General features: G+C 40.8%; 1 protein-coding gene across 1 annotated transcript in view; it reads left to right on the top strand.

Moving 5' to 3' along the window:
• The first annotated feature begins 1,044 nt into the window (after positions 1-1,044).
• Positions 1,045-16,063, top strand: part of VWA7 (von Willebrand factor A domain containing 7) — a 31,673-nt gene continuing 16,654 nt past the window's right edge. Inside the window, exons 1-2 of the mRNA XM_075186608.1 lie at positions 1,045-1,162; positions 11,102-11,346. Coding sequence (XP_075042709.1) covers positions 11,122-11,346 — 225 coding nt within the window. The 5' untranslated portion in view covers positions 1,045-1,162; positions 11,102-11,121. The remainder of the gene's footprint in view (positions 1,163-11,101; positions 11,347-16,063) is intronic.

Raw genomic sequence — 16,063 nt, 5'->3', positions numbered from 1 at the left:
TTTCAATGATCACTCGGGAAAGCGTTTAATAGAGGTTGCTTATGATGTAGTATGCTTCCTCCTAGGGCAGCTTCCCTGGTACCTCGCACCAGGTGCCAGCACAGCGTATGCACACCGTGCATTACATGCTTGCTCCTGGGTGAGGAGGGGGCATGGAAGCAGATCCTTTCTTTGCTCATTTGCAGAAGGCACTATGTAATCCGCAAATAAAAAGCCAATGTAAAACCCGGTGACAGGTCCTCTTTAAATGAAAGCTCTTTACAAGAGCACAGAAGAGTTAATTGGTCCGCGCAGCAGTCCTCTCAGTGGGAATCGGTCCCATGACACTGTCTGAAACCCTAATCCCATTCACGACTGCAATCCCTATTAATAACACACATGGATAGAGAGCCTGGAAATAACAGCTGCAGAGTGTTAAAGTACTGTGATTAGAACAAGGGACGAGTTTAAACAGTGTTATATGGAGTGTCAGCTCTTGGGCTCACAGTGCTAGGGGAAAGACACCTCTGTGTGCTGGTATTGTGACAATGTGTGCGGTTTTGCTGGGACAGAGCGCACTCTGCTGTGCCTGGGAGGTAGTGGTTAAGGCTTTACTTTCTCACGCTCCCCCCTGCCATTGGTTTTTGTGGGAGCACAAAGAACTCGTGACCTGTTCCTTGCACAAAGGAAAACGCACACAAAGAGCCGGATTATCGGCACACACACCAGCAACCGCACAGCTTATACAGTCTGCATTTGGCTTTTTTGGGGTCATGATTTTCTTTTTCTGATTATTTCTATGTGCAAAAAATAAATTCAACCTCTAGAAGTTAGATGATGGTGTGACTGTAACCTAGCTACTGAGACTGTTGTGTGGGTCAATACCCAGACTCTTCGTGACTGCATTTCTTTAAATGCTTCCTTTTTTTTTTTCTTTCTCTCTCAGTTTTACCGATGATTGTCTCACCATAAAGCAGAATTTAAAACCACGCACACACACACAAAAAAAAGTATGTTGTCTAGTCCCTTCAACCACGCCTCCTTTGTGGGGTGGGGATGCTGTCCCCTTTTAGAGGGTGGGACCTGTCATTTATTGGACTGATAAACTCTGAGAAGTGACTCCTGTAAACTGGGAGATTAGAAAGCTGTTTGGGGGCCCCCGGAGAGAGACAGAGAACTGCAGGTGCGTAGGGACACAGCAATTGTTTATTGCATGTAAACACTAAAGGGTAAATGAGGGTGTTATATGAGAGTTGGCTGGTTAGGGGTTAATATGGGTGTGTAGAGCTGTCACAGCTTCAGTTGTCGGTGTACAAGGGTTATTGTATACTGCGTGCACTTAGCTATAGTATGGATCTCTACCTAGGTGTGAACACCTGTGCAGATATGGTGCGTTACTGCAAGATGTAATAGGAGTGATGTTTAAGTCACAGTAAATCAGCCCACAGCACATTCAGGAAAGTTACCACGTTCTCTCTGTGCTGTTTTACTGCATGAAGAATATGTGCCACGTTCTGCCAGATTGGCATTGCCCACTTGGTACAGCGTGCATGTGAGTAGACTTGGTTTGCCGCTCGTGGCATAAGACTAAGGGCTATATTTACTAAACTGCAGGTTTGAAAAAGTGAAGATGTTTCCTATAGCAACCAATCAGATTCTAGCTGTCATTTATTTAGTGCATTCTACAAAATGACAGCTAGAATCTGATTGGTTGCTACAGGCAACATCTCCACTTTTTCAAACCCGCACTTTAGTAAATATAGCCCTAAGGCTGCTTGCGTCCGCTGCCCACCAGTAAGTTCTCTGTTCTATACATCTGGCCTGTTACACGTAGTCCTGTCTCCGCATGCCGCTGACTGGACCATGAGAAATGATGACGTGTACCCTCTGATTTTCGAGTCGATCTGCGTATACCTAGTTTATGTGTTATTAGTCTGACGTTGCACACTTGTGCTCTAATGGTGCCCGTATACTGATCGATCCGGTTGTATGACCTGACCATACACGTGCGACCATATCTAAGAGATCCGACTGTTGTGGGCACCATTAGTGTGTTGGGATGATGACTGTAGAAATGGTTTTACCGTTTGTTTTGTCTGACATCTGCTACGCCGAGACCAGACTTTTTGATTGGGTTGGTGATTATGTTGGACCCATAAATTCTGCGGTTTTCACCCACAATGTAAAATGTGATGTGCAGTCCATGTCTATCAAATTTTAATTAGTTGTTGTTGGCGGAAGAACTACAATTTATCCGAAGTTCATTGCACAAGTGTTTATGGGTAAATAGTTGTGTTGGTTACATGAATTTACCATGGTAAACACGAAGGGAATTCACTGAAATAGTATAGGGATCGTTCACCCTATGATATTGGTGCCTTAGTTTACAGCACACGTTTTTTGCCTTTTAATAATTGTTTTTTATGCTTTATTTGACCACTTTATACACTGCCGTGTCAGCGCTTATAGTAATTATTTCAGTCCAGCGCTGTCCCTGTGTCCCGGCTGTTTATCTGCGCAGCAACCTGCACTATTAAAGGTTTGCGCAAAATAGATCTCTATTCATATAAGAACTCTGTATGATGGAAGAGGTCAAATAAAATGTTTAACACGACATAGCAATGGTCAAGCGCTAAAAATACATCCGTGTGAATAAGCGCTAAAAATACATCCGTGTGAATAAGTCTTAAAATACATGAGCAAAATATCTCTTAATGTCAGCAATATGTAATGCAACTGATTTACACAAGGCAAAGCTATTTAATGGCAACCTTACACTAACCTGAATATATATTTAATTATGAAAAGAAATAGGTCATAATATCAGCATTTAAAAAATCAATACATTGTCAGCTTTATTGTATTGTAAGGGTCATAATTTAATTTTACTGCGTCTCTCAGTGTTATCAGTGCCAGTTTATAACACTCTCCATTATCACTTTCATCACAGTAAAAATTGTCTATTCATCATAGAAACCCTGGAGTGCAATGTATATAATAGTGTGGTATTACCAAGTAATTATAGGTATATAGCCATTGTTTGTGTGACTGGAGAACAGAACGAACGAGAACCAGGGAAATGAGGAGGGCTTTGTGTAGCAGGTGCGGTGGGGGACATATGTCAAATAGTAATGCTTGACATTCCTAATTATATGTGAAAATGGCACGTCCACGGCAAATTCAACAAACTGCTGTTAAAGTGGAACTAGACCCAAAAAAATGTAAAAATCCATGTAACAAATGAGTACTTAATACTCAGTCCTACGATATCAGTAGTTGCTGAGTGCACGCTTCCATATTAACCTCTCCTAAAGTGGTCTGTATACGAAGTATATTTATACTGACAGCAAATTTGTATCATAGGGAAATGCTTTTCCCAGCTAAATGGTTTTTCGTAGACTGCATTGCCAATAACTGGAATGTTTATTAATTGATTATGGGACTACCTAAAAACATAGATAAAGATATACAATAAGAAAGGTGTAAATGTGGAAGAATTACACAATATTCCAAAGGAAAAAAAAAGTAGCATTAAAGTGGATTCTCTTTAAAAAAAAACAAAAAAAACAACTTTACATTAGGTCACTTGTAAATTGTTAATTTTTGGCGTCGGATAAAACTACAGACGTGCTCATCAAATTGTATAAAAATAACGGTAGGATGATTTATATAGCAAAATGATTTAAATTATTTTGTATTCTAAAAAAGTGTAACATCATGTTTTTATATTGGCTGGTAGCTAGTATTAAAACAATCCAAATTACATAACCAGTTTGAAATGTAAACGATACTTTACTTATGAACTAGCATTTTACACGTTACTCTTTTGCAAGAGATTTTTTAATATTGGCAAACTCTTCACCACATGAACCCTGAAAAGTAACCCTGAGTGTAATGGTTACGTATGTAAGATTAGTAACCGCAGAATAATTGAGCAGAGAACACATAGGACAGTAAATCTATCCACCATCATTTTGTCTATTTAGTAATGAAACTCTTTTCTGCATAATTTTGAACCAGTTTAAAGTAGAATTCTGTGTAAACCGCCTTTAGGACTTCTCTGATGGTGTTAACGAAGAGCAACCGGAGGCTGATTTCTACAAAAACATTAAATCATTGTCCAAAGGAAAATCTTTCTCTTGTCCTGAAGAAACATCTGAAAGATTCCATTCTACATTGACAATTGTTCCTTTGACTTCACTGACTCCTCTTTCCCATAAAAAGTAATGGATAGTGCTGGTCTGAGGTTAAATAGATGGAAATGGGTGAATTATAGCTGAAGAATAAACCGTGTTAATGTCTAACGCACACAATTACTTTTCTTACTAGACAGATAATAGCTGTTAGGATTCCTAGCGAATTCAGGAAGCAGCAACAGACTTATAGAAGCCAAGTATCTTTATTTAGTATACGAACAAGGATTCCGTTTATGGAATATGCAGACTTTCAGGTAGCAAAATAAACAGGTATACTCCAATACACAAATATGAACAGGTGTGATGAATGGCAGGAATAGTCCACAGAAGCAACACGTTCCAAGCAATGACAAATACAGTTTAAATCAGGGCCATCTTAACAACATTATGGGCCCCCAGGCAAAGCAGTGCACTGGGGCCCCTACCTACACAACCACTCACAGGAATAAAAATGTAAATGATCAAAAAAATTAAATTTATATTTATTGGTACCTGCAACAAGAATCAGTGTTTAAACATTAAAAAAAACATGCTGTTCAGCTGTGCTTTTATACATGGGTGAATAGATTTGTTTTACTATTTGGCCCTGCCTATGGGGCCCCTAAGCTCGTGGGGTCCCCGGGCAACCGCCCAGCGTGCCCAGGGGGAAAGATGGCCCTAGTTTAAATGCAGGAACAAGTATATAGAGTTACACAATTGCCAGGAGGCACGAGGCTCCAGACTAAGGAGGCAGGGATCAGGATTCCAGATTGCCAGAGGCACAAGGCGGTCCAGGGAAGCAGACAGACTAGCTGAGTCCAGTGACCAGGCAGAGGTCAGGGCAAAAGGCAAACAAGCAGGGTCCGGTAATCAGGCAGAGGGTCACAACAGAAGATCAGACAGCAGCGTAGCAAAGCAAATCTGGAACAGGGATAAACAATGAACTGCACAGAACACAGCTTGAGGTAGGTACATGAAGCTGTGAGACAGGTGCTGGTACTAATCAAGTAAGGAGATTAACTCCTACAGGCAAGGTATAAAGTTCAGGGGCAAAACAGCAGCACCTCTGGTGGAATTGAGGTACTGTACCCACATACAAAATACAGGCAGCGTCCTAACAATAGCAATATATATTTTTTGCAGCAGTAATTGTGTGAAAAGATCACTTATGTCCTTCATAAATAGCCGTAAAGTGTCAACTTATCGCTGTAAAGAAGTCAGCAGCCAAACTGGAGCTGTCCAGTCTGAAATTCATGAACCATTTTCTTTTTATCACCCCATTGGTCATTGACGCCTTTAGATATTCTGTACCCAGTAAGGAGTACTGTGCACAGCGGCAAGGGAAGCTAAGGTTTATAATCAACTCCTCCAATTCTCTCTGTGGCCAAGTTATCCGTCCTCTCACCTGTTACCCTTCTCAGGCCTGGTGATCCATAGATTCACAATAAATGGTCACCATACAGTAGTCAGAAAGTAAATCGACCAATGGAGGGTAGTTCTTGGGCCCCGGCAGAGTAAAGAAACTGCAATGTTTTGGGTCTTGCACCTTTGCCTGTTGAGGCTACATTATTCTTCAACAATCCTCTATTATATCTACTATCTGCTATTCAACAATCCTACTTATTAAGATTCCGACAAATACTGAGTCATTTTCATCACACTCTGTTATGTCTTTTACGAATTATAATATCTTGCTCGATACTTGGTGGTATTATATGAATTGAGTTATTTGATATATCGCCTTACAATGCTTGTTTATAATAGGTGCCAACATTTAAATAGGATTCTCAGCGTATGCAATCTGTCTATTCACATCACGTCAAGAGCTGTCTTAACGCATGGGCATGCTGGGCAGTTGCCCGGGGGCCCCACAAGCATAGGGGCCCCATAGGCTTGCCAACTTTTCAGTATATTATTCCTGGAGATTTATTCAGAACCTTCAAACCCTCTTTATTAAAACGTTTAGGTGGACTAATCAGTATCAGCTGTTATCTGTACATGTGATGTTGCTGTTGCGAATATATATCACTTCCGATACTGTCGTGATTGACCCTGGCTTGCTACACCCACAATCATCAAATATTAACCTGTGTAGTCCATCAAATGAAAAGTGACAATGAGAAATGCATGTTATATACAGAATAGGAAAAAGTGAAAAATAGGGACATTTTCATGAACAAAAATACAGGGACACATCTTTAAATATCTGGGCATTTTGCCTATATTATGTTTACATTAATTGCGTGCATCATGTCATTGCACTGTAGTGTAGCAAGGATCATTGTCTGCTAGAATACAACATATTTGCATATATATTATTGTGTTTGTGTCATTATTTTGTGAATTGTTATCTAAGGCTGCCAGTCAAGCTGTTACATCACAGAGTAACCTGCTAGACAGAGTGTGAGACTGCGCTCTTTCTGTGACATCACCGACCAATCAGAGTCTAACCTGCTACACTGCACTGTGCTCAATGTGTGACATCCCCGACCAATCAAAGACTAACCTGCTACACTGCACTGTGCTCACTGTGTGACATCACCACCAGTCACAGACTAACCTGCTACATAGACTGTGTGACTGCGCTCTCTGTGACATCATTATTGGATAACACTATTAAGAAACCAGCTCTGATCAAGGTTCTGTATACTAGACAACAAGAACTAATATCTGATTGGTTGCTGTGGGGTTTTTTATGTATGACCCCATCTGAAGATGTTATTAAGAGACTTATATGTTGTAGGGGCTTAAAATAAATGAACATGTACAGTTTTTGGTTGTATCGGTTATACACCTTTTTAAAATGTTGCAGCCACTGAAACAAGACAAAATACAAAATATAAAACAATACTGGCTAAGGGGACCACTGTTCTCTCTGAGGCAGTACTGGGCAACCCGATACACTTCAAGGGCTGCATGTGTGGCCCTCTGACCCTCAAAAGGGCCACATATTACTCTCAATCACAGTAATAAGTACAGTTTTATATACACACACATCTCATATCTGTTACTCTGCTAACTTCTTTCTCCCTCTCCCCTCTGCACGTCTGTGCCAACTCAAAATTACCTCCGCACCCCCACATGCCTTCAGACCAGTACTTGCCACAACATGCTACCACATGCCACTCAGACCTCCCACTTGCCACAAAATGCCCCACGGGCCCTCAGGTCCCACATTTACCACAGAACTCCTCACGTGTCACTCAGACCCCCCTCCCCAGTGAGCAGCCACTACTACTTAACAAATAATGGCCACTAATTAACTAATGGTCACTAATTAACAATTACCACTATACCACCCTGACCCTAAGTGCACTGATCCTGCCGATCAGGATTACGATCTTTCACTTGGTGGAGAGAGAGAGATCACATTGTGCTGATCTGTACTCTTGTGATCTGCACTCCCGCTTCCTCATCCCTTGGTCACATGTCATGGAAGCTGATCCCTCCGAACATCTCTTCTTTCACAGGCAACTGAGGCCCCAATAGCAGTCAGAGGAAAGGACAGAGATGTGATTTACCGGTTGCTGGTGGCCATCAATGCTCTTAACTGGGTCGACCTGGAAATAATGATGTTAATCAATGAACAAATTCTCAAAACTCCAATGTGTGGTTGCACTGAAGAGCAGATTTTCAATGTACCTCTGTTGGGTAGAGTTAATTTGATTAGGGTTTAACTAATTTAAACTTAATTTTCATTATATAAGACACAATAGGAAGAGCATTCAAAAAATAAAATACTTGTGCGATGCTTTCTTACAAGAGATGGTATGGGGGTGATTTATACAGGGATTTTATCCAATTGCCATTTTTGGGGTCAGAAAGAATTTTTTTCCCCCTTATGAGGGTAAACTTGCAACTGGGGGCTATTGTTTACCTTCCTCTGGCTCAATATAATTAGGACATATCTGTGCTTGAACTTGATGGGCGTGTGTCTTCTTAAGCCACACCATATAGCTATGTATATGTTTAGCATATATTATGCACAATAGCAATCAAAAGTTACCATACAGCATAGAGAAGGAACGGTGCATATATGGTTTGAAGCAGTTTCATTTTTTGATTAAAGGTGTTTACCAATTCTGTAAAATGTGATTATGTCAATTTAAAGAGCCTTTACCTCAAAGTCTTCCCAGCGAAGTGGAGGTCGGGTGGGATGTTGGTTGTCTATTAGGATTTGCAGGGTGATGTTACAGGTATAGAAGTACAGTCATGTGAACAAGAAAGTACACAGTTGTTCACATCTGTATTTTACATAGGACATAATTAACAATCATCTCATCTTCACCAAGTCCTAAAATGAAATAAATATATTCCGATGTGACAAGTATACCACAAGAGATTTTACTTTGTCATTATTTATGCGTCCGCAAACAATACAACATAAATAAGACATGTACGTACACCCTTTCTGCTTCCAATTCAATAAAGAAGGTGATTTGAACCAAGTGCTCTAACCATGTGCATTATGTGATCATCAGGAAGAGCTGCCACCTCTACATAAAGAGACACATTTGTCAGGTTTATATCAGCACCAGGCCTAGGAGAACAGACGTCTGTAATGATCTCAGAGAATTGTTGCTGCTCATCAGTCCAAAAATTGTTATAAGGCAACTTCCACAAAATTCATCATTCTGCAGTGAGAGATATTATTTACAAATGTAGAACAATGAAGGCAGTGGCCAGTCTTCTCAGGAGTGGGTTTTCCATCAGATTGACTCAAAGATCAGACTGTATCATGTTCAGTGAAAGAAAAACCCCAAAAGCTACATCTACAACAGGGGTCAGGGAACTTTTTTTACCTTATACCTCAAAATATATTTAGATACGCAGATGTTACCCCCTTGATTTGAAAGGAAGGAAATCATATATTATTAATTATTGGAATTCAAAATTTTATTGAATCTATTCAAAATTTCTTTGAAAGCTTCAACTTCAAAACTTCAGGTTTTGGAGAAATGATGTTGCTTCATTTTTGATACGAGAGCATCAAAATTTTGATGTCAGAGCAATTTGGATACAGTCTTCTGCGTCCAATCGATTTCTCTGCTTTGTTTTTATGTTCGTTAGAGTTGAAAATCCTTGTTCGCAACGGTAGGTTGTTGACTGCCTCCTCATGTGCAATTTTGATGCCTTTGCAGCTGTTGACATCCAAAAATATGACAGATCTGCTTTGTTTTCAAATGAAATATGTGCTTCATTATTGCATCGAAGCTCAAGAAGTGCCTCTGCCAACCCTTGAGGCTCTTCTGGTACAACAGCAACTTCACATTTAAAGGGGTCTACAATCCAACTGACAGCATGTGAATCGGCAGCATTACCCCGAGGAATTTCATTTTTACCCCATTTCGGCTAATTTACCCCTGTTCCCTGACCACTGATCTACAGGTTTCTGTGAACATGGTAAATATTAAAATTTATGACTCTCAGAAAAATACTGAACATCTAGCACTTGTATGGAAGGGCAGCCAGTAGAAAACATCTCCAAAATACAACAACATTGGGTTGCAAAGTTGCATCTGAATGAAACACAAGATTTCTGGGACAATGTTCTCTGGGCAGACGAGACCAAAGACCGTGTCACCACAAGGGTCACATTCCAGCTATCAAGCACAATGGTGGAGGGATGATGATTTGCTGTTGTTTTGCAGTCACATTACCTGGATGCCTCACAATTACTGAGTTCACCACAATCTCCACTTTATACCAGAGTATACTAGAGCAAAATGCGAGGCCTTAAGTCCAACAACTGAAGCTTGGCCGAAATTGGGATATGCAAAAGGACAATGATCCTAAACACACCATCAAATCTACCAATGAGTGGCTGAAAAAAGAAAAGAATCAATGTTTTGGATTGGCCAAGTCAAAGTTCAAACCCAATGAGAGGCTGTGATGTGACCACAATAGAGCTGTGCATAAAAGAATGCCCTCAAACATCAATCAACGGAAGCAGTGTTGTAAGGAGGGGAGAACCAACATTCCACAAGTACAATGTAGGAGACTGGTAAACTCTTAAGAAAAAACACTTCAAGTTCCTGCTGCTACAGTTGGTTCTACAAGCTTCTGAATCACTGGGTGTATTTACGTTGTCACACTGGCTTCTCCATGTTAGCTTATTTTTCCTTGAACAAATAATGGCATAGCAAAATCTTCTATGTGTTGCTATATCAATTTATACAAGTTTAGGACTCGGTGAGAACTAGATGATTGTTAATGCTGCTCTGATATGTAAAAACACTGATTGGAAAGAGAGTGTACTACAAGACTGTATATTCAGTGTATATTATATGTGTGTATTGGATGATGTCATCATCATCATCTATTTATTTATATAGCGCCACTAATTCAGCAGCGCTGTACAGAGAAGAACTCATTCACATCAGTCGTTGCCCCATTGGCGCTTACAATCTAAATCCCCTAACACATACACACACACACACACACACACACACAGACTGAGAGACACTAAGGGCAATTTGATAGCAGCCAATTAGCCTACCAGTATGTTTTTTGGAGTGTGGGAGGAAACCGGAGCACCCGGAGGAAACCCACTCAAACACAGGGAGAACATACAAACTCCTCACAGATAAGGCCATGGTCGGGAATCGAACTCATGACCCCAGTGCTGTAAGGCAGAAGTGCTAACCACTAAGCCACCGTGCTGTCATAGCATCATGTAGTTTAATCTTGGCAAACAGACCTGCATGTGACTGAAGAGTGGGATATGTACACATTAGTGGCAGATGGGGTTACAAGGCAAGTCATGGAAACCAAACATTCCTGGGAGAGACACAGGTCTTTCCTAAGAATAAACCGTTCATTAATAAAAGGAACAGACATAAAGGACAATGAATATTCTCTGATATTATGGCGACAATATGCCTGTTTTGCAATTCCTAAATACCTAAATAAATGTCTGTTCTCTCTCTTATCCGCTCTCTACGCAGGCTCTCTAAATGTGAGCTCCATGAGCTCTTCCCTCCCCATGCTCACCTTCCTGCTCCTATGGTACCTGGCCATACCAGGAGGCCACGCCTTCTTCCCCAACTTCTGGTCTAAATTCCTGTCCTTTACCTGGGGATCTACAACACACCAGGACCTGACAGAGGAGGCTGTGCTTAACATCACCCTGCAAATCCTAATAGACAACCGACATCCCACCCGACCTCCACTTCGCTGGGAAGACTTTGAGGTAAGGCTTCTTTAAATCACATTTCACAGACTGAGTAAACCCCTTTAATCAATAAATGAACCAGATTAAATGAAAAAAAAAGAATTCACGCTAGAGGAATTTACTTATGTCTTAAAAACATAGGTATATTAAATTGACTTACATCGGAGTTGTCTTCTGCACACAAATTGCCACCCCTACATCTCTCCTGCTCTAGGGCCAGGCCTATGTGTTCCACAAATCCCAACTGGTACTTATTTATGTGTATTGTTCATTATTTACACCGAGATGAAGCAAATACAACAGGAAGGGCTAAATAATACTCACAAATAATTCCACTGACAGTTGTAATACAGCTTAGTAAATGGCTGCAGATATACTACACTTAACTATACCTCCCAACATGTCTGTCTCCATCAGTGAGACAGTGGGTATGGTCGCTGCAAATGGGGGAGTGGCCACATCTCTGCCACGCCCCCAAAGGGCAGCCTAGCTAAGCCACCCGCGGGACAAACATGTCCCCTGGCAGAGCCCTACAATCAGGACCGTCTTGCTGAAATCTGGACAGCTGGGAGGTATGCTTATCTGGTATATTTGTAATACCACTTTACAATACCTCTGGTTATATCAGCATTTAATGCACGATGCAGTTTGTAGACTATACTAGGACAGGATTCATATATGTTCTGTATATTACATGTTTGCAGAATATAAAGTGACATTTCACATAAAGTTAGCTTGGGACGGTACCCATGTAATCCTATGCTGTCCCCTGTGATAGCTTATAGTCACCATACTGTATCTTGTATGTATTGTTTCTCCATGTAGTAAAATACAGGATTTAGCAATCTTTGAATTTGTGTTCAGCGTTCTCTGGCTGTACACGGTCTACTTCCACGGGTCCCTCACCTGACCACGTACCTATGATATTATATTCAGTGCTTCCTGTTTTTTACGTGACATTTGTGTGTGTGGTCCATGAGGTTTTGTGCTTCAAGATCATGTCTGTGACCATAAGTTAAAAATCATGTCTGCGGCCTGACTCATCAGGAACAGGAAAGTGTCTTACAAGCAGAATGTGTGTCGGATGCTGACATAATACTGAGCTATACAACTCAAAGAGGCAGCTACAGACGTTTTAAGATGTGCTAAAGAATTGTGAACTACCTTAATTACCTGTTTGTCCAAAGGTCCTCAAATTGCAGCCTGGATTCAGTTACTGGGTCCTCTTGAAGGAACAAAAAAGTTTGGGATAGATAGGAGGAAATTACACATCTTGGGACCAAGGCCTTTAGGATTTTGGTCAGACTTTCAACTGATTGCCAAGGAGTGAATGATGGGACTCGATCCTGTCTTCTTCGCATATCACCTCCACATTATCAAGAGCATTGTCTTTTGGGCAATGGTAATAGAGGTTTCAACCTTAGGAACAGAAACCTGATTTTGGTCACACTAAATGTTCATTTACTTACACTCTTCATGATCTTTAGACTCTTCTATCTTCATCTATCGGCGCCGGTTATCCATCATCCAGAACTCTCTAGATTTTAACTAATTTTTCCCAAGCAGGGCCCTCTCTACCTTCTATCTCCTGTCTCCACCTTCTCCAGAAGCCTCGTAAGTCATTGTTCTCTCCATGTACGATTTGTTCTGTGTGATTTGTAATACCAACTGTCTGGCCCTGCAGAGTTTTGCAACGCCTTATAAATAAATAACGATGATGATCAACTGGAAGTTCTCCTTCTGGCACAAATCATGTATTAAAAAAACCCTTCCACGTCAGAAGCTGACTCACTCTGAGAGGACAGCTGGATTTCCTTAAATTAATTCCACCCTGAATACGCTAATCCATAGGACCACAAGAGGAAGAGGCAGAAGTGCCCAGTAGAGACGTTACGTAATGAGGAACCAGTGGAGATTTTATTACTCAGCTGATCTCATAATGCATTAATGAGCCACCAGAGGTGAGGATCTAACACAATCCTTCAGTTTTTATAATTTGAAATATCCTTTCAGCTGTAAGTATAACACGCAGGGAACTTTGTATATATCTTATTGTTACACTTTTTTTTAATTTCTAACATTGGATTTACAGCTCTCCAGAAGAATATAATAGCCACATAGCGTTCATTCTCTCGCAATGAAATAGTAATAAAGCACTCTACTAAAGACACTCAGAATGTGTCTGCTTGAGCTCCAGGCACAGAGTAGAGTGCGCTTCTATGTTTATAGAGTGCCAAGGAATATACATAGAGATTGTATCTTAGGTGTTTACTGTGGTCCAGCACACACAGTGTTAACTCAGGCAGGGTCCTAATTCACAGCAGCCAGAGAGCGATTAGTAGGATTATAACATAGTGACCTGCATAGACCGCACAGGGGAAAACCCAGTAGAAGTACCTGGAGGGATGTTGGTAAATACTTTGATGTACACAGTCTTGTTTCTGCCGAGTTACTATATCATGCAGGTGGTGTCACATAGTCCTGTACCTGCAATTGTCATTTACTGCACTCATGTGACTTTCTAAACATGCACCTTGATTTATTGCACATACTTAGCTCACTATGGGGCACATTTATCAATCTTCTCATAAAGTGAAAAATAGTTTTCAATCCTTATCGCATTGATAAGGATTGAACTATTTCTCAAATTTATGAAAAACGCAACACAGAAACAGCAGTTCCGATAAACTGCTGTTTCAGTGATAAAAAACCCATACTTACCCCGTCTCTTAGGAAATGCGCTGTCTCCGGATCTCCTCCAGGTCTTCTTCGCTCCTCTTCATACATCAATTGTATATGTGTAGGTCGAACAACTGCACATGCGCACAAACATCTCCGCTCTGTAGTTGCAAAGAGCGAGCGGTGAGTGACAGGGAGGGATCACGTGATCCCTCCACACATGCGCTGTCCAGCTCTGCTCTTCGGTCAGAGCTGACAGCACTGAAATTTTTCATTTATGATAATGTACACCAGCTTCAGCTGGCGTACATTATCATGACAAGTTTCTGAATTATTATTTTTTTCAGAACTTGTTAGATTGCGGCCGGGAGCAGTCACCATACTGTAGAATGGTGACTGCTCCCGAAAATGAAAAGGAATGCAAAGCAGCAGATATCCACCATATCTGCTGCGATGCACCGTTGTTAAATATGCGGAACACACAGAGGGACGTGTATTTTACGGTAAGTGCACGATAGTGCACTATCATTATTTGTTAAATATGCCCCTATGTCTCTTATCTTTAATCACATAATTCTGCATCTGCAGTAGTGATATACTAAATGTCTTACTTTGCGCCACATAATTCTGCGTCTTCGGTACTGTTTGCTGGTCTAGAGAACAGACCGCAGAGATTGCACACAAGCGACTTGGTGTCACATTGGTTTGTATCTGTAGTAGTGACTGTACATATACCATATAACACCATCGCCTCATCGCAGGGCTGACTCAGGGAGCAGTTAAAAGTTAGCATCTTGCCGGAGCTTCACCCAGAGAAGCCCTATGTTGGAAATAGTGGGAGGGATGAGATATGTTGATGTGATGGGCTGGAAAAAAAAGTCTAAAGAGGCGAGGGGGGGGGGGGTGCCTTGAGGGGGATATTTAATAATAATGTTTTTTTACCGATTAAATCCCCATCGCCCTAACCACTATTCCTATAAGGGTGAGATGCACACAGGGGGGGCAGCTATATTGTGGCCTGGACGTGTTCATTACATTCTAGCCTATAAGTTCAGTAGGAACTAGTTCCTAGTGAATTTATGGTCTAAATATGTGTTCAGTACAAAAATATTGCTGTCAGTGAAAGAGTTAAAGACCTCATCTATCCAGATTGCTGATCTTAGAGAGAACCCTGGCTCCATCTCCAAACTAACATCTATCATAAATATAATAATCATTTATAAAAAAAATGCTCTATGAAATTATATCAGGCCTTATTTACAAAGTGCAAAAGGCCAACACACAGCGCAACATCCTCTTTGTAACTTGATGTCTGTGGGGTCCAGAGCCTGCGGGCAGCATTCGCAGAAGGGCTGCAGTCTACAACTGCTGATGAGAGTACAGAGCAGAGTAGTGTCTAACTTGTGTAGTAGTGCGAAAACAAGATTCCATTGCAGTGAGCAGCATTATTGCATGACTGTATTACGTTTTCTGCATTATGATGATGTAAATATCTTGCACCTCACTTTCTGCACTGTGTATTACTGTGCTTTAGCTATATTGCCTATGTACACTATGTATTCAATCTCATAGTGATTTGACTGGCCTGCCGGTATACTTTTTAATGAATATTATCCTTTATTTATTACATTGTGCTTTATATGTATTATTATTATTATTATGTTGAATATAACTTTTATTGGGCTAGAAAAATGCCAGATGCTAATGATGCCTGGAAATTCTTGCTGGTGACTACATTTGTTTAGGTAATTTGTATTACTCGGATTGGGAAGACGTCATCCCGGTCTCCTTAAAGTGTCCAACTTGCCCCTAGATTTGTCAGTTCCTTAAATTTTAGAGAATTGTGTCCAGTTCTGTCGTTCGTCCTATTGATGTTAACAAAAGAGTTGCCAGGAAGAGAAGGAGGACGGGAGATGAGTAAGGGAGCAGGTGCATAGAGAAATAATGACGGCATGGTCATGTTATGTTCTTTCATTTATTAATGACCCCCTGCTGGGACGGCCAATGATGTCATGTTCTGGTTCAGGAGTCTCCTATTGTTTTATTCTGAGAGCGG

This window comes from Mixophyes fleayi, chromosome 9, assembly GCF_038048845.1.
Source record: "Mixophyes fleayi isolate aMixFle1 chromosome 9, aMixFle1.hap1, whole genome shotgun sequence".
In the NCBI taxonomy this organism is placed as follows: domain Eukaryota; kingdom Metazoa; phylum Chordata; class Amphibia; order Anura; family Limnodynastidae; genus Mixophyes; species Mixophyes fleayi.
This window is presented reverse-complemented; position numbering and strand designations above follow the sequence as displayed.